The 24,727-nt window shown below is 41.5% G+C and overlaps 1 protein-coding gene and 1 long non-coding RNA gene across 2 annotated transcripts; one reads left to right on the top strand and one right to left on the bottom strand.

The window, feature by feature from the left end:
* Positions 1-2,978: 2,978 nt before the first annotated feature.
* On the bottom strand, positions 2,979-5,575 carry LOC133923948 (uncharacterized). The gene is made up of 5 exons (XM_062369265.1): positions 5,352-5,575; positions 3,948-4,062; positions 3,766-3,855; positions 3,408-3,506; positions 2,979-3,297 (listed from the first exon to the last, which is right to left on the bottom strand). The coding sequence occupies exons 1-5, from the start codon at positions 5,417-5,419 to the stop codon at positions 3,196-3,198; spliced, it is 474 nt and encodes a 157-aa protein (XP_062225249.1). The 5' UTR covers positions 5,420-5,575; the 3' UTR covers positions 2,979-3,195.
* Positions 5,576-18,977: 13,402 nt separating this feature from the next.
* LOC133923432 (uncharacterized) lies at positions 18,978-19,490 on the top strand. Its single transcript, XR_009910620.1, has 2 exons — positions 18,978-19,043; positions 19,165-19,490. It is a non-coding gene; the product is annotated as an uncharacterized LOC133923432 (long non-coding RNA).
* Positions 19,491-24,727: the final 5,237 nt, after the last annotated feature.

Raw genomic sequence — 24,727 nt, 5'->3', positions numbered from 1 at the left:
TCGCTTACTTAATAAGGGTAGCCGTTTTGGTTTCAATGTTGTGTGGTTCTGGCACATGAAAGAGATAGTAAGGATGAAATCTGATCCAGATGATAGCGAGAAGCTATATGGTGATTGTTCTTTTGCTGATATAGCTGTTGCTGGGAAACACAAGCAAGACGCTGATGCTGAATCTTCAAAGACATCGAAGATCCCAACACTTAGTGATGCAGCCACGAAGTGATAGTGTCACAAAGGGTCATCATAGATGTTGAGTTGGAGGCATCTAGTGTTTTTGTGCGGTGTTTTGTAAACTCTATTTGCCTTTCTTTTTTAAGTACTAGTGTTTTCATGTATGAACCTTTTTGGTATGAATGATAATATATATTGGCACTTTTTGTATGAGTTTTTTTTTCTTTTTTTCATTATTTTTTATTATCAGCCATTTTCCATGTGATTTTAATTATATATTTAGTGTTATGTTTACTATTTTTATGTGATGTTTTGCTTTTTGTAGATGGACCCTGACTGCATTTCATTCGATCTAAACAATGACATGTTATGTGATGCTAGCAGCAAGCCTCCTGATTTGGTTGATGTATGTCTTCTTATTTTTTGATAGGTTGTTATACTTTAGCTTTGCTTTATTGCTACTATTAACTTTTTTATTGATTACAGGTAAACAAACTAGGGGATGACACTGAACTAGATGATGCTATTTTTGAGCTATGTAAAAGAGAGGTAATTTGTGTGCTTAATCTACTTTACATTTTTATTTGTATGATTCATGTATTATTTTACTTTCCTCATATTTTGTTAATTCTATTTCTTCAGAAAGTGAAGAATCTGAAAAGGAAGTTGAACATTGTTGACTTAAATGATTTGAATCAATTGAATGTATGTGTTTTAATCATTTTTCATCATTATCCATTTTATTCTTTTTGTTAGTTTTATTCTCAATTGGTTGATTTGTGATTTTTTTTGTTTCTATGCAGCTAAAAAAGGTTGGAAATGATGAAGGACTTGGTCATGGTAATTCTCGATCTCCTATTCTTTTACCTGATTGTATAAATTGTGGCCACGTCAATTGCAATTAATGTTCCACATATAGTACATATGCGTCTAATTTCAAATCTATGCTTGAGAGGTCTTATAGAAATATTTTACCTTTGCATATTATTATCATTTTTTTTTGCATATTTTGTTCTTGTGGTTCATAATTATATTATTTATGTTAGATGTTTTTTACTCTCATTTCTATTTTGCTGCTTATTGTCTTTTTTTACCTTGATTATTTATTTTTCCTCTCCCAATTTATTCTTTGCCTGAATTCTTCTTGGTTGTGTGTGCTTGCTGTCTATGTTTCTGTGATGAAAGAACATGTTGTGGTGCTGAATGTTTTTTTCTAGTTTCTTTCTTCCGATGCAAGTTGACAGCTGTGACATTTGTTGATTTGGGCGTGTCTGTTTTGGGGCTTATACGTGTTTGATTTGCGCGAGTGTGGGCTGCATTGCAAATGATATTCGATATCAGGCAGCAATATCAAACTAATTGGGTTTTCGTACCCGTTAAGGTAATGTTGGGCTGACTCTGAAATCTGTTAGTTTTTTTGGCTTTATTCGTCGGTTGTTTCTTTTGATGATGTGTCAATTTTTCATTGGCTGTAAATTTGATAGATTTTGTGTTGCAAAATTTGTCGCCAGAGAGCTAGACATACCCTTTATTTTTTGTGCGAAAAATCTGATGTGGTGGTTTAGTTCATTTGTTGATGTGTGCATATTCAAATTGGTTTCGTGATGGAAGATATTTGTGCCTGTTTTTGAACCACGAAATGTACTAACTTTTTATGATCACTGTTGAGTTGAACTGGTCTCGTGAAATGGTTGCATTCAAATTGAAACTATATAGGAATGTATCCCGCAATCATGCGACACCGTTGAACAAACACGGGTAGCCTTATCCACAATTATTTTGTTTCATACACCGTTGAACAAACACGGGTAGCCTTATCCACAATTATTTTGTTTCATACAGATCTACACCTCCAAGTTTTCTCTTAATTGTTGTGTTCATCTGTTTCGATCTTGTGTAAAGAAAAGAATATAAAGGTTTGATTGGTTATCCGCATAAGAGCAACCTGGTTTGATGATGCATATAATTTTAAGAAAAAACATGTTTAGTTAATCCGTACACACTGTTTTAATCTAATCCGACAAATGCAAATATATGCTCGCAGCCTAAACGGAGAAGCAAACTTGATTCAAGCTTTCCTTCATAGCCTGACTCGGCATACATATAACTTATATAGGTAGACTCACTTGTCAGTATCACAAAATCATTTTGATATGAATAATCAATTATAAGCTTAACTCTTGCAGTCATTCATACGATCTCAGATTTAGTCAACAAAATAGAAACTCAGCTCAACCTGTTCAAACAGATACAACTAAACAAACACTTTTATTTTTAACAAATACAACTCTACTCAGAATGCATATGCCATCTATACGGACAATAACCATATGAGTAACCAAGCACATCCTAAATTTCTTGTCGTCCCTTGTTTGTGCTCTATAAAATCTTTAAAAATTCTAATGAAAATCTTACACAGCAATTGTAAATCTTACATAACAATTGGAAATTCTATTCCAAAATGTCAAAAATAATTAGAACATCGACATCTACACTTAATTAGAAACTAGACAAGCCATCATAATATTTAAGGACACACTAGTCATTGCACACTTAGAACAAACAAATCTCTCAGAAGAACTAGGTTTGCCAAACAACCAACTTCTTCATATAGCTGCTTCTCAAAAAAGCTCATCAGAAAAAAATTATCCTAAAAAGGCCTAGATTACACCTATCCGCTCAGGCTTGAACCCGAACGAGCCCACTCTAGCATAACCATAGATAAAACAAACCCTAATCCACTCTACCTTTTTGCGATGTTTGGGTCCCCTCGCCTCCCTCACACCGTTCACACGCACACAGAGAGATTATGACGAATCTTTCGATCTTTCATTAACACAAGCAGTTCTTGCAGCAAAATGGATCATGACATAAAAACACAACACGAAAATAGAATTGTGCAAGAACTTAAATATCCTATATACTAAGTTCAATGGGCGCGCCAAGAGTAAAAGTGGGACATCTACTGCTGTATAGTATGCAAACACAAAGAGCTAATAGCTTCCCCTCCTACAATTGCTGACTTCAGTTTGTCTTGGTCTTTGTTGTCCTCCCCTTGGAGCGCCTTCTTGGAATAGAGTTCTTCATTCCCAGGAAGAAAAGCAGCGCACCAAAAAGTGCCAAGTTCTGTAAAAGATAATAAGTATGGGTCTTGTAACGCTCAAAAACAGCAATTGATGGAATGGTTGACATTAAAGCTTTCATCAGTGAGATAGCACAGTAGCAGGCTAACCAACCTGTAAGAACTTGAAAAATAGCTGGGCAAATTGTGGTGTCTCCATTTCATAATTGTAGAAATCGTACACAATAGGGGTTATAAACGCCAAGTATATAAGCTGCACAGATAAGCACCTTCAAATTTCGTGTTGCAATAAAAGAATGAAAACTACTAGAGCAATTACGGAACTGTACAAGTCAAAGAATGAAGGAACACAGTGACATGACCATTTTACCATCAGAACGAAAACAAATCTGATCATTATAGCCTTGCAAAAAAGGAAACAAATCTATCTCTGGTTCCATGCTATACAGAAATGAGAAAGTTGAGATATTTTCAAATGCTGTACTAGAGTGTAACAGTACTTAGTTGCTCACCAGTAGGAATGCTCCAAATGAACTGCTGAAGATAAACAGAAGACCACCAAAGCCTTTAAGAAACATGGTAGCAGCAATGACAGTTTTCATCTGCAAATAAACAAAGTAAATATCAAAACCAGGTCAAATGGATTCTAAAAAAAGAAAGTGGAGTGGGACAGTCAAATAAAAAGGATTCCTACATCAATATGTGGCAACACCAACCCTGTATTCTTGGACACTTGCTTGACAAAGAGATTGAATTTTGGCTTCAAGGTCTTCGCTGCTGGTCCACCATCAGCTCCGAATTCAATGGACCTGCATATACGATGGAAAAATTTCAAGATTCTAAACAGAAGAAATCAAACATTAGAAGAACAACAAGAATTTTGTAACAACCAAAAGAGAGAATTTCCAAAAGTATCTTAGGGATCAGAGAGCATAAAAACATTGCAGAATTCCGAGCATAACATTGGGGCTCAATAGCATGCGCGAATAATCAAGGGCTGTAATCATCAAAACAAAATTGGAAGTGTGCCTTGATAATCAAGAACTGTTGCATATACCTAAGGGGAAGTTGGAGAAAGGTCTGACTGCCCTGACTTTATCAACGCTAATGATGTTTTGGAGGGCAAACATATGGGAAAATGAGCAACCTACTAGTAATCGAGGAAATGTTCTTTAACTTCACAAAAGCTATTTCAGTTTGTAGTTAACATGCTTTTGAACTCAGTAATGCAAATATTTGATTTGACAAAGTTGGCTGGTACTTTTACAGGGATACTAGATACATCAATATTTTAGAGTGCATCTTCATCTTAGGAAAAACCAATGTGTCATATAATACCAACTCCAGGATAGAAAGATGAAACTAGCATGAAAAGTTTAAGCCAACCTTGTTCAGTTGTTGTTGATGCTTAATGCCTCAAACAAAGAGCATAACCACGTAATCGAAGTGAAGGGATTATTCTATTAGACAAGTTGAAGTGAAAATGTTACTAGTCGAATAACATGGAAGGTGACAATGGGATGAAGGCTCAGGCACAGTTGGCCAATAGCATGCTGCTAGCACATTGCGCAGCCTAGCCAATTGCCAAGCATACATTAGAGGGATTGGGTGAGAACCAGATGGGATCAGGGGAACTGAAAACAGCTCCGTCGAACCATCAACGCACCAGTGAAGTCTACATGTATCTAGAGTCTAAACGCACCTATGTGCACCTGAAATGCACGCAGCATCTGGTCCGATCCGATCCGATCCATATCCACTTTCCTCACTACCTCTACCCACACGACTCACCACCGCTAGTTCAAAACCCAAGTACCGTACTCTCGGATCCCCCGCAGCAAGATCCAAGAACGCACCGCCCGGATCTCACATCACCTCCCCGCACCACAGCAGCAGAAATCTTTCGATCATACGAGCCCAAACCCGGACCCGTACGACCAGATCGGGGAGAAATGAAGAAGAGGAGAGATCGGCGGCAAAAGAAATGGGGCTCAATCGGTTCGAGCAAGAAGAGGGAGGGACCGGGTGAAACGATACGGGATCTGAGGGCATAGGAGGAGGAAGAAGAAGAGGGAGCAGAGGAAGGGGGTGGGCGTACTCTTGGTAGGCGGAGAGGAGGAAGAGGGAGGCGAAGAGCACCCGCCCGACGAACGAGATGAAGCCCATCGCTCTGCTTCGCCTTGTCTCTTCCTCTCTCTCTCTCTCCCCCTCGCTCTCGACGACGTTGGCGACGAGGAAGGAAGGCACCCGAGGAGGCGAGACGAGGAAGGGAATGGGGGAGGGATCCGGATGGTGGGGTGGCTGGTCTGGTCGAGTCAGTCTTCCCATGTGCCTGTACTCAGAGCCGAGTTGGGTCTGGACGAGGAGAAATTTTGTTGTGTAACAGAACTGATTTGTGTATTAATAATCAACCAAAACACTATATCAGGAATGTAAAAAATTCCGATAAAAATATAATAGTGTAGAGCATGTTATTATCTCACATTTCATAAAATCTGAGTTCGAACAATAATTGTACAGAGAGAAATAAAAGAGAGAAAATTCAGTGATTTATACAGATGTCTTATTCACTGATGAAGAAATTTCTCTTTTTTTCTTTCTTCTTATAGAAGTTGCTGCTTCAGCTCAAATTTTATGAGATAATATATGGTACCATGCTCTACACTATCATATGGGAGTAGCAGCGTCGGACGACATGCCTCTATGCGTGGCCGTGTCTGGGAATTGGAACGGGTTTTTACTTTTTATTTCAGCATCCACCATGTCAATACTATTCTGGATCTACTACTCCTTTGCAAGTGAATTACTATTTCCCATGCCTGACCTAAGTCCTCTTGGCCTATCAATACGTGTACTTGTGTAGCAGTGTATCTGTAACATAATGATATACTTGTAATATATTACTAGATGAATACCCCTCTATTTTAAGATATAGGGCATCTTAGCACCTAGATTAAGAAGCCTGCTAAACTGAGAAGACAAACGAAGAGAAGACCATGCAAGCCTCATTTTCCTACCGTGGGCAAAGAAAACGAGCAATCCATGCCGCTGCATGCGTGAGAGAAGCTCCACTCAGCTGCATGCGTTCTCGTGCACATGCATTATTTGGTGCTGCTGCACGCCTTGTAAAACGAAAATTTTCCTAGATTCTAAAACAGTCCTGCAAACAAAAATGGAAGGAGTATGCAAAACCAGCATGATTCGTCGACCCTTCTTAGACGGGTTTTTTTTCTTACGAAAAATGTTTAGCTTGGATTTATCAACCATTCTTAATCTACTTCAGTAAAAAGCACAAGTTGTTTTCTTAGTTACATCAACCCAGGGTTAAAAAACCGACAGTAACCGAGCAAAAATCGTGATAACCAACCATCTCGGTCCGGTTCGGTTTCAGAAACCGAACGGTAACTGAATTTGAATTTAAAAAATTTGAAAAAAAATTCAAAAAAAAATCTTAAAACAAACTAGAAACAATTCTAAGACCTTCTGTGAAAAAAATTTCAAAAATAATATCATTTACATTATATTCTATAGGGAGGAAGTTTGAAAAAAATGAAAAAAATTGAAGCGTGCGACTCAGTTATTAACTCATGTTAAGGAAAAGTTTAACATGCAAACACATAATTTTTTTTATGTAAAACGTATCTTAAGAGGATCTTTAAAATTAATTTCACTTTATTTAGAGTTTTATTAATTTCTCTATGATTTTTACAAAGTTCACAAACATAAAGTGAATATGTTAAGAAACAACACTGTAATTTAGTTTTCATGTCTACTATTATTTTTCCTACGTAAATAATAGTATAAATAAACTAATAAAAGTGGTTTCACTAATTTTTGAGGTGTGATGGATCAGTTATGAATTAATCTAGTCGCAACACATTTACACAATCCTGAATGTTACAATAACTAATTCATGAGTTCATGTATTTTTAAAAGATATAGAATCATGTAAGAAGACTAACAAAATTAGTTTCATAATTTTTGGATTAGCAAAGAGTAAACTATGCATTTAACTTGGTTTAACAAATACAATTTCTCACAGAAAATTTTGAACATTTTTATGAGTATAAATACTTTTATCATGTAGATCATGTTACAAGGAAATCAACAAATTTTGTTTCACTTGATTTTTAAGCTCAGATGAATTAGTTATTGATTTTACAAGATTTAGATAATTTTTAGGTTTTTTGTTGAACTTTACTGAAAATAGAGAAAACCGAGCGGTTACCGATAATGCAGAAAATTCGAGAAACCCGCTCGATAAATCGCAAAAACCGCTTGGTAACCGGTCCAAACCGACCGATTACCGAACGGCTAAAATCACGATTTTTCCCCTAAATTTCAAATTTCGCCAAATGAATTTTGTCCGATTTTTTTTTTAATTTTCGACCGGTTACCACGGTAACCACGACTTTTTGGTTACCGCCGGAGCTCGGTAACCGAGCTCCGGTCGGTAAGCCAAACCCTGCATCAACCCTTGTTTAGTGTATACCACATACTAATTTGCATCTTCGGACATTCTAATCAATTCCATGGTTTGTCGTATCATCTGACTGCTCTTCTTCTCTACGGATCGAGATTCCTAGATGTCGGTGACATTATCACTGACAGTTGAGCCCGACACCACATGTCAGTAACAACGATGTGAAGTCAGGAGATCTTAGTCCCTCCTCTGCACCTCGCCTGCACGCACGTCTTCCATCCGTCCCATGATGCCCAAATCACTTAAATCCTAGGTTTAACCACAAAAATCAAGGATTAACTCCATCACACCTTAATCAAGGGATAGTCACGTGATTTGCTCGCTCCCGCGGAGATCAGGTGGCTCGGGACGGCAATCCACTGCACGGGTCGTTTAGGAAAATAATCCTAGGAGAACTGATTTTGGATCTGAGCATTAATTTATAGTGTGACATATGGTAATTTTTTCTTTTCTTTCCTTATTTTATCATATATAATTTTTTATTTTTATCATAAGTTTTATAGTAATTTTTGTCATATGTCACGATATAAATTAGGTTTAAATCGTAAATATATGAGATTAGATCTTATAAAATTATTTTTCAATGGTATAGGAGCATGAACAGATGATATATCCAGTTTACTGGGTCTACCAGTGAAACCGATAAAAAAATTACCATGTTTACTTATATTTTATTTGAGTTTAATTTAAATTTTGTTAAATTTTTATCTAATATATCCGATAACCTATGTTTATGATCTCTAATAAATTTTTATTTACGGGTAAAAGAATGCTCCAGACCGAGGGAGAGAGATAATATATCTTTTTCTATTGTTACATAGGCCCACTCGGCACCCATGGCAGTAAAATCCTGCCAACTATAGATCTGACATTACACTGAGCACCTGGGGTTATCTAATTAAGTGAGTTTTTCTCTAGCTAATCGAGCCCACTCGTCAGCAAACATGTCTAATACTATAAATACAATTTGGATTTAAAAATTTGAATAAGAATTACTCTCTTCCAAGTACAACTATCAAGACACAATGTCAAACACTATTTTTACGAAAATTAAGCAAAACTTTATATTTAACAAGTTGTATCACAAATTGCAGATTTGGTGTGTCAAGGCATCATGAAACTATAGATTTTAGCTGCTTCGTCACCAAGAGATTGATGTTTGGCTCTCATATAAAATCTATGGTTTTGCAATACAACTGCTTCATTATGTTCTACTCATTTTTTATGAAAATTATTAACTTTCCTCATATATATTGGGAAAAAAATAGATCAAAGGCATTTCATTTTGTAGGACCAAAAGTTGAAATGGATCAGACTGAAAGTAATACTCCACGGCAAACGCATGTTGCAACTTAATTTAATTTTACGAATTGCAATCACGCAATAAGTATGTTAGCATCTCTATCATTTTTATAGTTTCAATCAAAATGGTATTAAGGTTTTAAAAGTTCAGTTACAAATTACAAAAATGTTATATGTCTAACGGGCAGATAGTTAGTCCTCCCGAATCGGGCTCGGCGCCCCCATTCATTACACGCGGTCGTTGCCTCCACTGTGCACCTCCTATCCTCTCCTCTGTGCATCACCACCGATGTGCGCATTCGGACACGACGTGGCTGACCGCCCGAGGGAGGGAAGCGGCAGAGCATATAGCACATTGAGCCAACGTCGGTGAGGAGCTGCGAGGCGGCTGTTCACCGGCTCCCATGTGGCCTTCAGCGCGCGGGCCCATCGCACGCAAGGAGTTCACGGTAGGCGAAAAAAGAATCGGTGAAATTTCATTTCGTTAATTTCGGTCCAAATCGAAATAGATCCATTCTAGTTAAAAAAATTAACCTAATTTAAATAGATCCGGTCCCTATTGATAGATCATCACAATCCTATTTCAAATCCTACCTAACTCATCAAATGTATAGCTGATTTTCAAATAATTTATTTTTTTTCTCTTACTTTATCCTCTTGGCTTCCCACGAAGCGGCCAAACTCCACTCGTCTGTTCCCACTTGAGCGGTAGCAACGTCTGGATCACGTGTGGCGACGATGGTTAGGATACACGTAGCGAGAGGCTTGAGCAGCGCCAAGCTAAAGGCGCGACGCGGCATAATGTCATCACTTTCTTCTAGAACTAGGTACTCCGTACTCATCCGACCACAAGTATTTTTGTATGCTTATGATATTAAAGCCAAATGATTCATATATGTTATTTTTGGGTCTAAAAGGTTTTCAGATTGATATGTCACATTCAATTCATTCAATATTTTTACCAAAGTAACAATACATGCCAAGTTGAGACAGAGAAGGTTGGCTATGTGCCACGATGTAGAGACTAAAATGAATTTTCGGTCGTCTAAAAATGAGATAGGTAAAGGTAATATAGGTTAAAAACTGAACAGTTTGTACAAACTTTTATCTTCAGAACTAGAAGTAAAAGATTAAACTGAAACTTATGATTTATTCAGCAGCATTCAGCAATAGACTATGTCACACTAGGTGCCAAAGTTTGGTTGAAGCATTCCATGTATGTAAACTTAATCGAATCACATTTTCAATCCAAAATTGACAGCATGGTGTACCTGAATACTGATAACTTCACATAGATCACGAACAAGGAATCAAGAAAGATTCATGTATGCTTCTGGTTGTGTCAATTTTCATTATCTTAAGTGAATCATAATATCCGCAAGAGTGCCCCATAGGCCACAAGTATTTTTGTTAGCCGTGACTTCTTCAGTACTTTTTCTTGGCTTTGCTCTTCAGATATATTTTTCTTACAAGTTACAGTACTGTCAACACATGCTCCATGATAGAAGCGTTGTTGGTGTTATTTTGTTATGTACTGAGACATCTCATCCCACTTGCAGGGATAAGAAAACCAAGATAGGTTCCAGAATTCATTGTTTGTTGACACGTGGTCTGAACAGGGCCCATTAACAGCCATTTTTTTACACATGGTTTTATGCACTTTTGAAGTGTGAACTTACAATTAGCTATGATTTATTCAAATTCTGTTTTGGTTGTGGATATTGCCATCGACTCATCACTAGGTTCACAAATGCAATCAAGGACCCAAACCGGAACTGGCCGAATTCACAAAATGCGCGAAATGCCATCCAAAATTCAAAGAATTCGAGCAAATTCACTCAGTCAAACCAGATTGATCGAGGCAAAAAAATGCTCAAATCGACGGCTCGAAATACGACCAGTTTCCTTGATATTCGAATGAATTCTACCGATATGCGATCGCAATCTTCGCATTTCAATCAATGTTGAAAACCGCTCGAATTCTTCGATAACTGTTTGGTTTTCCCGATTTACCGAGAGCATTTCTCGAATTTCAATGAAGTTCAACAAAAAAAACCAAAAAATAGTTCAACCTTGTAAAATCAATAACTAATTTATCTGAGCTTCAAATCAAGTGAAACAAATTTTGTTGGTTTCCTTGTAACATGATATACATGATAAAAGTATTTATACTCATGAAAAAATTTAATATTTTTTGTGAGAAAATGTATTTACTAAACCTAGTTAATGCATAATATTAATCTTTGCTAATCCAAAAATTATGAAAATGATTTTTTAATCTTATTGCACGATCCTATGTCTTTAAAAAATACATGAACTCATGAAATAGTTACTGTAACATACATGATTGTGTAAATATATTGCAATTAGATTAATTCATAACTAATCCATCACACCTCTAAAATTAGTGAAACCACTTTTATTAGTTACTTAAACAATTATTTATGTAGGAAAAATAATGATAGACATGACAAAGTTAATTACAATGTTTTTTTCTTGACATGTTCACTTTATGCTTGTGAACTTTGTAAAAATCATAGAGAAAGTAATAAACTCTAAATGAAGTGAAACTAATTTTATAGAATTTTATAGATCTTCTTAAGTTACACCCAATAAAAAAATGTGTTTGCATTGTAATATTTTCCTTAATGTGAACACTACGAAATGAGCTACACGCTTTTTAAAGCACACTTTTTTTTTTCTAAACTTCCTCTCCCTGAAATATGATGCAAATAACATTATTTTTGAAAAAAATATTCACATAAGATCTTAGAATTGTCTCTAGTATTTTTAGAATGTTTTTGAATTTTTTGAATTTAAAATTTGAAATTCACTCGGTTTAGGAATTCTATACGGCTTGAATTGGTTGCATTCGCGAATTTTGACCAATATTCATCGCATTTGTGAACCCTACTCATCGCATGCCTACTGAATCACTGCACATTCCGTTGCTTGCGCTGGTATGAAAAGAATGATTTTTTTCTGCTGCACCAAAAGATGCAGGAAACCAGCATCCTGAAACTAGTTGCGTCACTGAAACTAGCATCATGCCCACATTTCACTGCAGAAATTTTATTTTATTCTTGTAATTTAGAATGTTAAATTGTATCAGTGATCAAGGAAATATGTGGGAATAGCATTGTAGAAAAGGGACTGTTTAGTAGAGTTTTCAGAGTAGAGTCAGGAGGAGCTGTGCTAAACAGTAGTTTTTAGTTTTTAGCTCTTAGAGTGATTCTCTAAAATAAACTAGATACTGGGAGCTGAAAAAAATAGCTTCTGTTGATTCACTTTCTACACAGAATCACTAAAAAATCACTTTTAAGCACATAATCACTTCCCTCAAAGAATCACTCTCTCTAAAAAATTTAGATCACAAGAAGCTCTACTAAATAGGTCCATAGTAGCTAACTGGAGTTTTATGCATGGGGAATGCTCTATTGCATGTGAGTGAATGCAATAGCATATGTTCAAGGCTTCAAATAGTCTAGATGTTTGTGGTTCCTCCTATCTTTCTGGATATTGTTTGTTTGAAAGTTTAGTTAGATTGATTATGATGTATATCACAATTATTTACCTTTTGTCGAATTATGCTGACAAATCGGGGCTCAATTGTTGCAGTGGCGAATTTTTGGCTGAATTTTTGTGGTAATTCGATCTGATTTCGGGAGAAAATTTTGAATTTTGTTTGGGTCACTTTGTCCAAAATTTTGCCCGAACTTTGTGAATTTCAGCGATTTCACCTATGGGAGAAACAAAATACTAGGTGAAATTTTGAACCCTAGTTCACGACAAGTAATAGAACCGCTCTCCCATTTGAAGTACGCCATGGGCGACGACAAGGCAATGCTCGTAGTTTGTTCTAGCCTATCAAATGGGCTCATAATTGCACAATTTCAACACAATAACATACAGTTTTGCGCTGCTAAACTTAGTTCACAACATTTTCCATCTTCAATATTTATTGTCGGACGAAATTCAAAAGTGGCTGCCGAGGCCGAAATCGAAGCAGCACACCCAGGCATCCGATGTGCGTCATCCCCCACATCACATGCACGTTGCGCGCCTTTAGCTAACCCTATAACTAACTCACCTAAACTAGCGCTTGATCACAGACCGATCGGCACGGACAAACTAACAGAAGAAAATAACCCAATGTGCTACAATATCTGAACTACTGATGAAACTGAAGAAATGAGCAAAACACTGAAGAAAACTGATATGACTCAAGATTACTTCGACATTTCATCCCTAATGCCTGAGTCCCTTTATGTTAACCTGCCAATTCTACTCCAAAACTCAAGAAACTTCAATCACCTAAGAGGTTTTTGTAAGGATATCAGCCAATTGATCTTTTGATATTGGAAAATCGATGTTGGCCTTGCCTTCCTTGACACGGTCCTTGATGAAATGGAAACGTGTGGCAATATTCTTACTATGATCATGTGACACCAAGTTCTTGGAGAGTGCAATAACAACCTTGTTATTCAGCCTCAGTGTCACAGCTTCATGCTCAATTCCCCTGGAATCTCCCAGTAGCCTTCTCAGCCAAAGTCCTTGACAAACCGCTAAAGCGACTGACATATATTCAGCCTCACATGAACACAGTGCAACCACTCGTTGCTTTTTAGACTGCCATGTGACAGGACTATCTCCAAGGAAGAAAGCACTCCTAAGGTGCTTTTGTGATCATCGGTGTCTCTGGCGAGGTCACTATCGCTATAGCCCACTAGCCGAGACATACCAAGTCCTTTTCCAACAAAATGACATCTAAGGTTCATTGTGCCAGCCACATACCTCAAGATGTGTTTGACATCAGCAAGATGCTCTTCTCCAGACTTCTCCATGAACCTACTTACATATCCCACAACGAATGATATGTCTGGTCTGCTATTCACCAAGTATCTCAGACTTCCAACAAGGCTTATGTACTGGTTGCTGTCAGGCAACAACTTCTCTGAGTGCTTGCTTAATTTCAGTCTTACCTCCATTGGAACCTGACAAGGATTGCATTCACTCAGTCCTGCTCTTTCCAAAATCTTCATAGCATATGCACCCTGGTTGATGGTGATCCCTCCTGAGCTTTGTTGCACCTTAATTTCTAGATAGTAACTGAGTAGCCCCAAATCACTCATATTGAACAACTTGCTCATTTCTGACATGAATCTCCCAATCTCTACAAGATCTGATCCTGTGATTATAAGGTCATCCACACAAATCCCAACTAGCAAACGGTCTAAACTGATTTCTTATGTGTAAATACCATGTTCTGATGAACTTTTAGAAAATCTAAGAGACTTCAAACTTGTATCAAGTTTTTCATACTAGGCTCTTGGTACTTGTTTAAGTCCATACATCGCCTTGTTGAGCTTGTACACCTTATGCTAGCTGTCATTGAACCCTGGTCGCTACTCAACATAGATTGTCTCTTGCAGATAATCGTTTAGAAATGCAGACTTCACATTCATGTGGTGCTCATGCCAATTTTGATGTGCAGCATTAGCAAGCAGCAATATGACAGATTCAAGACAAGCTACATGAGCAAATACCTCATTTAAATCTACACCTTGCCTCTGAACATACCCTTTTGCAACAAGTTGAGCCTTGTACTTGGCAATCCTCCAAGCTTTATCACGCTTCATTTTAAATGCCCTTTGGAGCCCTATGGGTTGACGAGTCTGAGGCAGGTCAGTCAGCACCTAGGTGTTGTTTTCTTCAATGGACTTCAGCTCATCGATCATAGCCTTGAGACAACAATCAAGCTGGACAGCTTCATCAAAGTTTTCTGGCTCCTCAGCAGTGGTGAAGTGCAGATACTCAGTATACAGATCACGGTGCGCAAACCCCTTTGGTGTCGCCGACCTGATCACATCATTGATGTTCTTTAGCTGCAACGGTGCATCACCATGATCAGCATCAAGCTCCTTTGTGACCAAGGAAGGAGATGAGGGCATGACATCAGTAATCCTTTCATCCCCTTCAAAAAATCCGATGGGTGACAATCTTCAAAATGTGGTGCTGCCGGTCCTACCGAGTTGTTGTCGGACGCGCCGCCACTGAGGATAGATTCCATAGTGAAGATACCGCCCATGGACAGTGGCGAGCCATTAGCAGAGCGCGCCCAGTCCCGTTGGCTGCCTTCATCAAACATCATATCCCGCGACACGACCACCCGCTCAGCTCGGGGATCATAACACATGTACGCCTTTGCATCGGGCTCTTATCCGACGAACACCATGGGTCTGCTGCGAGCATCCAATTTCTTTGGATTTGGATTTGTCACCTTCACATGAGTGATGCGCATGAAGACTTTGAACTAGCCCACTGCTGCTTTGCACATGTCCCAGGCTTCAAACAGAGCCATCCCCGTCAAGCTCTTTGTGGGCGATCGATTGAAAATGTGCATCGTCGTGACAACAACTTCTCCCTAGAAGAAATTCGGGAGGTCTTTTGCCTTGAGCAGGCTTCTCACCATGGCAACCACGTTTTGATTCCACCTCTCGACCATGCCATTTTGTTGTGGAGAATATGACACGGTCAGATGCCTTTGTACACCTTGATTTGTGTAGTATTCCCCGAACTCCACGGAGGTGAACTCACCCCGCAATTGGTGCGAAGGATGCACAACCGCTGCCTGAATTCTACCTCAACGCCGGCTTGGAACTTCATAATTGTAGACGGTGCATCACTCTTGGAGGAGAGGAACACAACCCACATGTAGCGACTGTAGTCATCGATAAGTAGGAAGAACTTCTTGTGGCTCAGTATCTCCAGTGTGACCAGCCCACACAAGTTGCCATGCACCAAGTCCAGTTGGGCTCTAGCGCGATACTTGGCATGTCCAAGGAATGGAGTTCTTCGTAGCTTGGTGGCAACGTAGCAGTCGCATAGGATATCCACCTTCATCAGCCGTGGAAGATCATTCACCATGCCTCCACAGGCTAGCTTCTGCAACCCCTCAAAGCCGAGATGGCCATAGTGGGCATGCCACCGCCAGGCCAGATCTTCACCTGCACCGAGAGGCAAATGGGCCCTGCCAACTTCAGCTTGAGGGTGTATAAACGACTTGGCAATTTGTTTACCTTCGCGAAGAGTCATCGCATCTGATCCCAGATCCTGAGCATGCCAGCGTTGATCAGGACCCGATAGCCTTCTTGGTCAAGTTGGCCGACGCTCACTATGTTGGTGGTGAGCCTCGGTATGAAGAAAACGTTAGTGAGCGCATGGTGATCTCCATTCTTGCAGGCGAATAACACGGTTTCTCGTCCTTCAATGCTCACCACCGAGCCATCGCCAAACTTGACCGTCCCGATGATACCAGTGTCGAGGTCAGCAAATGCCTCCCTCATCTAGGTCATGTGGTTGGTGGCACCAGTGTCAAGATGCCACTGGTCTTCTTCATGCTTGGGCTTCACCTCGTCAAGCTGGGCAAACACCTTGGCCTTCACGACCTTCAGTGGTGCACCTTGGGCCATCGAGGATGAAAGAGAGACAGTGGATGCGCCGACGATGGCCATCGACAGAGGTTGCTCGTCCTCCTCCTCCTGCACCAGATGTGCCTCCTGGGCACACTTGGGACTACATCAATCCCTAGCTTAGTGCCCAATTTTGCTACAATTGCGAAATTTGTCTCGCGAGACATCGCACCCACCACCGGTATCATTCCCACCACGAGCCTTTTTCTTCAATGGCTGATGATTTCGTTGACGATCTCCATTCTTACCACGTAGATCGGAGCTGGTTCTAGCCTATGCCTGCCGATGCTTCATCCTGACGACCCACACTTCCTTGAGGAGGAGCTTACTTCCGTACCCTCTTGCCCGGTGACATCGAGGCATTCCTTGACCACCCGAAGCCTCCCGGTCACATCTTCAATTGATAATGTCGATAGATGTAGTAATGTCTCAATTGAGAGGAAGATCTGAGTAAACCTGAACGGCACAACACGCAAGAATTTCTCCACGACCTTGCCTTCCTCAATCAGGTCACCTAGTAGCCAAGTTGAAGACGAGGGCTTGCAGCCTTATGGCAAAATCGTCAACTGAGTCACCATCATGGAAGGTGATTCCTTCAAATTCATTGTGAAGTTGCAAAGCTTTCGCCTTGCGTAGCCGATCACCACCAACACGTTTGGTCTTGATTGAATCCCATGCGTCCTTAGCGGTCACCTTGCTTGTAAGAGTGGAGATCATCTCCTGTGCCACTTCGCTCAGGATGGCCTCCATGGCCAATCTGTCTTCCTGTCACTCTGCACCACCGAGTTGGACAGCATTCCAGAGATTGTGAGCTTGCAGCTTTACCTTCATTAGCAGTGCCCAATCTCCATAATTTGTTCTCGTTAGCGTTGGGTAATTCACCGATTCACCAACTTCCCGCACCACCTTGTGTACCACCGAGTCGTTGTCGCGGCTGCTTCCTCCGGTGCCATTGTAGGGAACCCTGGGACAGGGCAACAGGGATATCGATCGAGAAGAAGCACGCGACATCACGATTTATGGATATTCAGGCTCTCATATCAATTGTTGGTTCTAGCCTATCAAATTGACTTACAATTGCACGAATTCAACACAAGAACACAGAGTTTTGTATTGCTGAACTCAGTTTACAACATTTTCCATCTTAAGTATTTATTGTCGGACAAAATTCAGAAGTGGCCATTAAAGCTGAAATCGACGCGGCACGCCGAGGCATCCGATGTGCGCCATCTCCCACATCACCAGCATGTCCCGTGCATTTAGCTAACCGTCTAACTAACTCGTCTAAACTAGCGCTCGATCAAAGACCGATCGGTGTGGACAAACTGATGGAAGAAAACAACTTGACATGCTACAATATCTGACCTACTGACGAAACTGAAGAAACGAGCTAAACACTGAAGAAAACCAGCAGGATTCAAGATTACTTCGACACTCGTGAGGGTCTCACTTGAGCTCATTGGGGAAGAAACGCGGCGTGGGTCCATCAGCTCAGTCAGACGCACCTGCGGCAGCAGATCAGATAAGAATGCACATTCCAAGCCTAGCAACACGACTCTCTCTACTCTTGCTGTTGCTGGGTGCATGCCACATCAAACAACCACGAAAGCCAGCAAAATGCTCTCACCATCTCGCACCCGTCACGCCGCGACGCACGCCACCATGTCGTCCTTCTCCTCTCCTCTCCTCTCCTCCCGCCGCTGCGTACGACCGCCTGGCCGAGCTCCGCGCGCTGGATGCGACCTTCTCCGGGGTGCGCGTCCTCGTCGCATCCGACGCCACGCACGGCCCTCGCATCTTCCGCGTCCCCAACCCCGACGAGCTAAATCCCAACGATCCCGGTGAACAAGAGGCGCAGCCACCGCCGTCCATCCCGGCAATCAACGTCATGGTGACAGACCACGAGGCGCTGGTGGCGGCCATCAGACGTGCCGCGTCGGAGTGGGGGCTCTTCCGGGTAGGGTTTTATTTATCGATAAATAAAATTTACCTGAGGCTGCTAATAAATATAATTTATCAGATATATCGAACAAAATTCAAACATATTCAAATAAAATTTCGGTAAATATTATTATTTTTTATTGGGGTTGACCGGTAGACCAGTAAATCGGATATATTGGGCCAAATTTTTTTTCTTGGCTTCCTGGTGACATGCCACGGCGTGCCCGAGGAGGTGGCCTCCGTGGTTCTGGACACGGTGAGTAGGGATGTCAATCGGGTACAGGTAGTGGTTACCTATACCTGTACTCGCTGATTTTTTACTCGTCAACGGGTATACCTGTGAACGTCTGTTGGCGAAGGGTCAGCCTCAAACCCGTCGTCTGTGGATATACCCGTTTATTTACGGGGCGAGGCGACGTGGCAACGCGAGGTGGCGACACTGGCCGCGGCAGGGCAATGAGGGTGATGCAGCAGCGGCGAGACAAGGCTGTGGGACGGACGAGGCGGGGTTGGGAGGGGCAGGGCAACACAACGTGTCAGCGCGGGGTGACCCGACGGGGCTGTGCAGGGCGACGCGACGCAGGCTGCATGGGTAACTTATCCATATTCGTACCCATCTACCCGTCGGATAGTATCTTCTAATTATAAATATACCATAGATATCAAATGCTATATATACTCTACCCTATTTAAGTATTTATCTACCGGAACAGGTAACTGGAATAAATTTTCATCCCTAACGATGAGCGCGTTCCACGACTCGGCCGGCGGGGAGGGCAGCGAGAAGCCGCTGCTCTACTCGCGGGACCACGCGAGGGCGGCCAAGTACAACTGCAACTTCGACCTGTACCAGTCGTCGGTGGCCAACTGGTGTGACGCTCTACCTCCGCATCTCGCCTGACCCGCCAGCCCGTGGCGAGCCGCCGGAGAACTGCCCGTGAGCGATCTCTTGTCCCCTCACCTAGTGGTTGTAACCCAGAGATGATAATTGTTGTAGCAGGTTTTTCACAGTAAGATCCAATTTCTGTTCTATTGTTCACGCCTGGACTAGACAAAGCTATCAATAGTTCAACACAAGTATTCTATTACCTTAAGTCGGGACAAAGCTACAAATTATTTTCTTCACATAATTAAAGTGCTGAGGTTGTCTGATAAACATTACATTTTTTTTATTCAAACGGTGATGAGCATTACGTTGTATAGGACCTCTATTTGTTCTCAACCCGCAGCAAATTGTAGAAAATCTTAAGTCATGATACATCCTTATTATGAGCTTTGTAAGACAGTGAATCTGTCTATGTCATGACATACCTATCCTCATGACAACTTTTTTTTGTCCAAATGTTGACTAAAACACTAGACAAAATGCCACATTAGTTACGTGCTCTGAACGCCCGCTTGCTCATGTTGAATTTTCATGGATGTATTCTTTGACGACGCCAAACACACCAAGCGTTTTTTGGACACATTGTTCGGGTTGCTATCAGAGGCTCTCGGGCTTGACCCGAGCTACCTAACGGACATGGAGGGCAGCCAAGGGCAGATGATACTGTTCCACTATTACCCTCCATGCCCCCAGCCCGAGCTTCGCCGTCGGGACGACCCGACATTCGGACTCCGGCTTCCTCACAGTCCTCCAGGACGAGATCGGCGGCCTGCAGGTCCTCCACGACGACCGGTGGGTCGACGTCCCAACTCCCGGAGCGGTCATCGTGAACGTCCGCGATCTGATGCAGGTATATATGCTCTTGCTAGATTCTGACTGTAACACATCGTGAAATCTGAGAGCTCATCTTCTCTGTCAGATCTAATCACCGTTTTCAGAACTGAGATTTTATTGTGAGAAACCAAGTTGGTTGATATGTACTTATCATTTGTGATGAGTGATTAATAATATGCGGTTTTGGTTGAGTGTCCATCTAATTATAAATGCATAGTTATATATATAATGATTGATCTTGTCTAACTAAAGTAGCAAAGAATTGGAGATTATATCGTTATCTCAGTGCAGGAAGTTTGCACTCATCATATAGTCTGATGTGATGGTGTTTAACCTCACTAGATAGTCCGGTGTGTGGCAGTTGTGAGCGTCGGAGTTTTTTTTCAGCACAGAGGTAGATAAAAGTTCATTCACCGGAAGGTCCGGTGTGGATGAGAGTGAGCACCAGACTAATTCTTGCAGAGAAGGATTTTTGGCGCTAAATTTGGAGAGAGCGTCAGATGGTCCAGTGTTGGCAATGAGTGCACACCGGACTAATTTTTCAGAAGGGCTGAAATGTGTGTACCAAGAGCAGTTATGCTCATTGGATGGTCTGGTGTTGGCAGCGTGAGCACCGGAAGTGGTTACCGGGCTAATTTTTTCAGAGAGGAATGCAAACCGGGCTTCAGTAGAATTGTACTCATCGGATGGTCCTGTGTCGTATTAGTGTGAACGCTAGACTATCCAGTGTTCACATTTTTATTATGTCTGATATTTTTCAATTTGATTTTGATTTGGACTAACATGTGATGATGTTATATGGTTTTGGAGATGTATGTTTGCTTGTCTAATGATGTGCAGGTGTTGGATGCAACTCGGCGGTCGACATTTAGTGATCGGGGTCAAATGGGATGCTTGGTGTCGGATGATTAATGAGGTCGAGCAGAGTTAAGGATGATCCTATCTATATACATGGAGGCCAAGCAAAGCATGATGTGAAAGATGAAGATGATATGTTGACAAAGTAAGCGAAGTGGATCTTGATGCAAGTGACAAGGTGGCCTAAGGGATCAGGAGCGGAAGAGACTTGCCGGCGATCAAAATCACAAGATAGAGGACACGCGTCAACATTGAAAGACTTGCTTGAGATCAAAGCAAGCAGCTGTGAGTCACGCCTTGGGATACATGTGAGTCAGTTTCCTGGTTTAGCCACAAAACCGCGAGCATATGGAGTACGTGGCATCATCGCGAAGCTAAGTCATGAAGGCGCCATGGTCGCCCGATTGATGGAGCAGAAAATAGACCAAAATACCTTCGGTGGTAGATAGAAATGTACTACATGAGAGAGGTATTTTGGGAAAAACTAGAAAACTTGGGACAAGTTTCCTAGGCCTGTAGATAGAGGTGTAAGGCTATGGGAGAGGATGATCTAGTCATTTGAGCCCATTATTCCACCTATATGAGAGCATTATGCTAGAGCGCTTTGATGAGATTGTTCATTTTGATGGGATTGTTAGTAATCTTCTACCAACTGGTGTTTTGCCCTATTTTAACCACGAGAGGACGATCAAGCTTCTCTATGCTCTTGAACGTAGCATATAAGAAGTAAAGATCTCGAGCAGTGAAGAGTCTCCAAGTTATGACACGTTGACTTGTGGTGAGCTCTTTAGCAAACTCAAATCCACTGAGATAGTGAAGGCGGCTCAGATCGGTCACAGAAATCCCCTATCTCAGAACATGCCATTGATTTCCGGACCGAGTGGTGGCATTCAATCTCCAGTTGGTTTTTCTTGTGCTAACACTTCATCGAGTGGATTTGCTTTCTCTTTCTTGGTTTCTATCACAGAGGAGCAGGTGAATGCGCTGGATGATGAGGACCTTGCACTGATCGTAAAGAAGTTTACCCGCTTTTACAACAATCACTGAGACCGAAAGAGGGGTGGTTCTCGTGTATGCTTTGAGTGTGGTGACACTACCCACTTCAAGGTGGACTGTCCTAAGCTCAAGAAGAGGGAGGACAACGACCACGACTACAACAAGCACAAAAAGAAGAACAAGAAGTCATTCTTCAAGAAGAACCATGACGAGATGGCCAAGAAGATGACCAAGGCGGCTTGTAGAGCATTCGTGGCGGTTCTCAGCGACATCAATACTTCTTCCAGCGATGACGAGAGCTCAGGATGAATTGCATGCAAAGAACAAGAAGAAGGCCAAGGACTTCACTGGCCTCTGCTTCATGGCAGACGACAACAATGATCTCGAGCTGGATCCTTTCGAGGTATTGCCTTCCTATGACCAGCTTTTCATCAAAGTCGATACCTTGAATGATGCTCTTGTTAGATAGGATTGGTTACTTAAGAAAGCTGTGTATGAGTTGAAGGATCTGAGGCCTAAGTATGAGTCTGTCTCTACTGAACTTGCATTACTTAGGTCTAGGTCTGATGTTGAGGAGTGTGAGAGTTGCTTGATTGTCATGGCTGAACTTGCCGAGCTTCGTAATATGCATGCTCAAGTCACCAGTTGGCTTGAGAGTGTCGAGAAGAAGCTCCTTGTAGAGGATTCTACGTCTACTCCCTTAGGTGCTTGTAAGAATTGCCCTTTTCTTGTAAGGGATGTTGAACTTAAAGACATGCGCTTGAAGGAGCTAGAGTCGAGATTGGAGTGTGCTAGGAGTTCTAAGGATATGCAGCTAAATTGTTCCACTTGCACCATATTTCAGGATAAACTCAGCTGGGTTAGAGGGTAAGTTCAAAAACTTTTGACTAAGAATGAGTACCTTCTTTCTCTGGTGGAAAAGTGCTCAGAGGGAAAATGAAAATTAAGTTTGATCTTGGCAAGATGTATGCTGACAAGAAAGGTTTGGCTCTTGGGTTGGGTTTTGAGAGGGTGGCTTACAGTGAGGAGAGTAAGACTGTGTTCACTACACCTACTACCCTAGAATCTGAGAAGTTCAAAATCAATGGCACACTACAACCCATCAACAAACACATATCTCAACCCACAAAGAAGAAGCATGCACCACAACCCAAGAGAGCTCCACAGCCTAAGACGAGAGAGCGTGTGAGAGAGCCCCGAGTGTCCAGCAATCGAGTTCTCGAGACACGCTACCACTGCAGCTACTGTCAGAAAGAGGGTCACTTGGTTAGGTTTTGCTTCCGTCATAGGAGAGATGAGCGGCGTGAGTGGGAGTGGAGCACCCGGGACATGTACCGTCCCTTTGTTGGTGTACATGAGCCTTTTCCTCAGTTCCACTTGTGAGTCCCTAGCGTTTTTCAGTCTCTTCTTAGAGATGTTACCCAATGTGGTTTTTTCATGACTTATTTGGTATTGGTGCATTGTCACGTCCTAATTTCTTAGTCACGCATTTAAGCAAAATTATGCTTCTTAAGCATTGTGCTTAGAATTTGCGTAATGGTAATCCAGACCCTCTCTCAAGTGGGAAGCAGCCCACTTGCTCTCTCTCTCTCTCTCTCCTCTACTCACTCCCCACGCTTTCCCCCAGCTACTGCTACAGCAGCTCCTCCTCTCTCCCCCTCTCACTCAAGCTCAAGCACTCACTCTCTCTTTTCCTCCAAAATTCGAGCTCAAGTGGAGGACTCAAGGTATGCATGTGGCACCATTGCATTCTCTAGATCATAGGCTACTCATCTATCCAATCCATTTTAGTTTTTGTGGAGGAATCGAGAAGTTCTTGAAGTTCTTGGCATTCTTGAGCTTTTTGGAGAAAAATGGAGTTTTGGTCGAATCTGAGCTCTAGAATAGTGTTGGTAGTTGATGAACAAGTTCTAGTACCCTTAGACTATCCCTAACATGTTCCCTTTAGGCTTGGAAAAGATCGCAACTTGAATCGACCAAAAATCCACTTGAGAACAACTTTTCTGTATAGCTCGGATACTCTGGACTCACCTGGATACTTCGGGTTTAGCAGGTTTTGTCCGATGAATTGTGTTCAAAATTGGTTAGGGTTTAGGGTGTGAGTTTGGTTTAGGATCCTTTGGATAGGGCTTGTACATGTTTGTGTAGCACAGATTTGTAAAATGAGTCAAAACATCCAAGTGGAAAGATCATGAAGAAACCAAGTCTGTATAGCCCGGATTATCCGGACAACTCGGAGACTCCAGGTAGTTATGTGATCGCGTAGCCGAGAGCTCCGCTCGGAACCTCACTCGGAGTGTCCGGTATATCCCAGATAGTCTGGACTAACCCGGAGGTTCCGAGTCAAATTAAAATAATGCTAACAGAAAGTTTTTCCCGGAGGATGACCCGGATACTCTGAACACGGATACTCCGGGCCAGTAAAAAAAAAAGGCAGTAACAGAGCGCCTCTCCTGGAGGGTCACCCGGAGGGTTCGGGCCCTGATACTCTGAACAAGTCCGAATACTCCGAACAAGTCCGGATACTCCAGATGGCTGTTTTTTTTCGGGTTTCGTTTAGATCGTTTAGTATCGCATCGATTCGTATATCTTATACTTCTAGCATGTTGCTAATCATTGTGGCATGCATTGTTGCACTTTATTCATATTTATGACATTGCACGCGTTATTCTTTTTAGAGGATGTCGAGCCAGTGATCCAGG

The sequence above is a fragment of the Phragmites australis genome, chromosome 7 (genome assembly GCF_958298935.1).
Source record: "Phragmites australis chromosome 7, lpPhrAust1.1, whole genome shotgun sequence".
In the NCBI taxonomy this organism is placed as follows: Eukaryota; Viridiplantae; Streptophyta; class Magnoliopsida; order Poales; family Poaceae; genus Phragmites; species Phragmites australis.
The sequence above is the reverse complement of the archived record's forward strand: the minus strand, read 5'-3'. Positions and strand labels throughout refer to the sequence as shown.

What these genes read in the sequence shown, in the direction of transcription:
- LOC133923948 (XM_062369265.1), bottom strand. Translation starts at nt 5,419, where the DNA reads ATGGGCTTCATCTCGTTCGTCGGGCGGGTGCTCTTCGCCTCCCTCTTC. An exon ending in TGGTGTTGCCACATATTGAT is followed by an intron (nt 3,856 to 3,947) that starts GTAGGAATCCTT and finishes GTTTATTTGCAG; the next exon opens with ATGAAAACTGTCATTGCTGC. An exon ending in CATTTGGAGCATTCCTACTG is followed by an intron (nt 3,507 to 3,765) that starts GTGAGCAACTAA and finishes TTATCTGTGCAG; the next exon opens with CTTATATACTTGGCGTTTAT.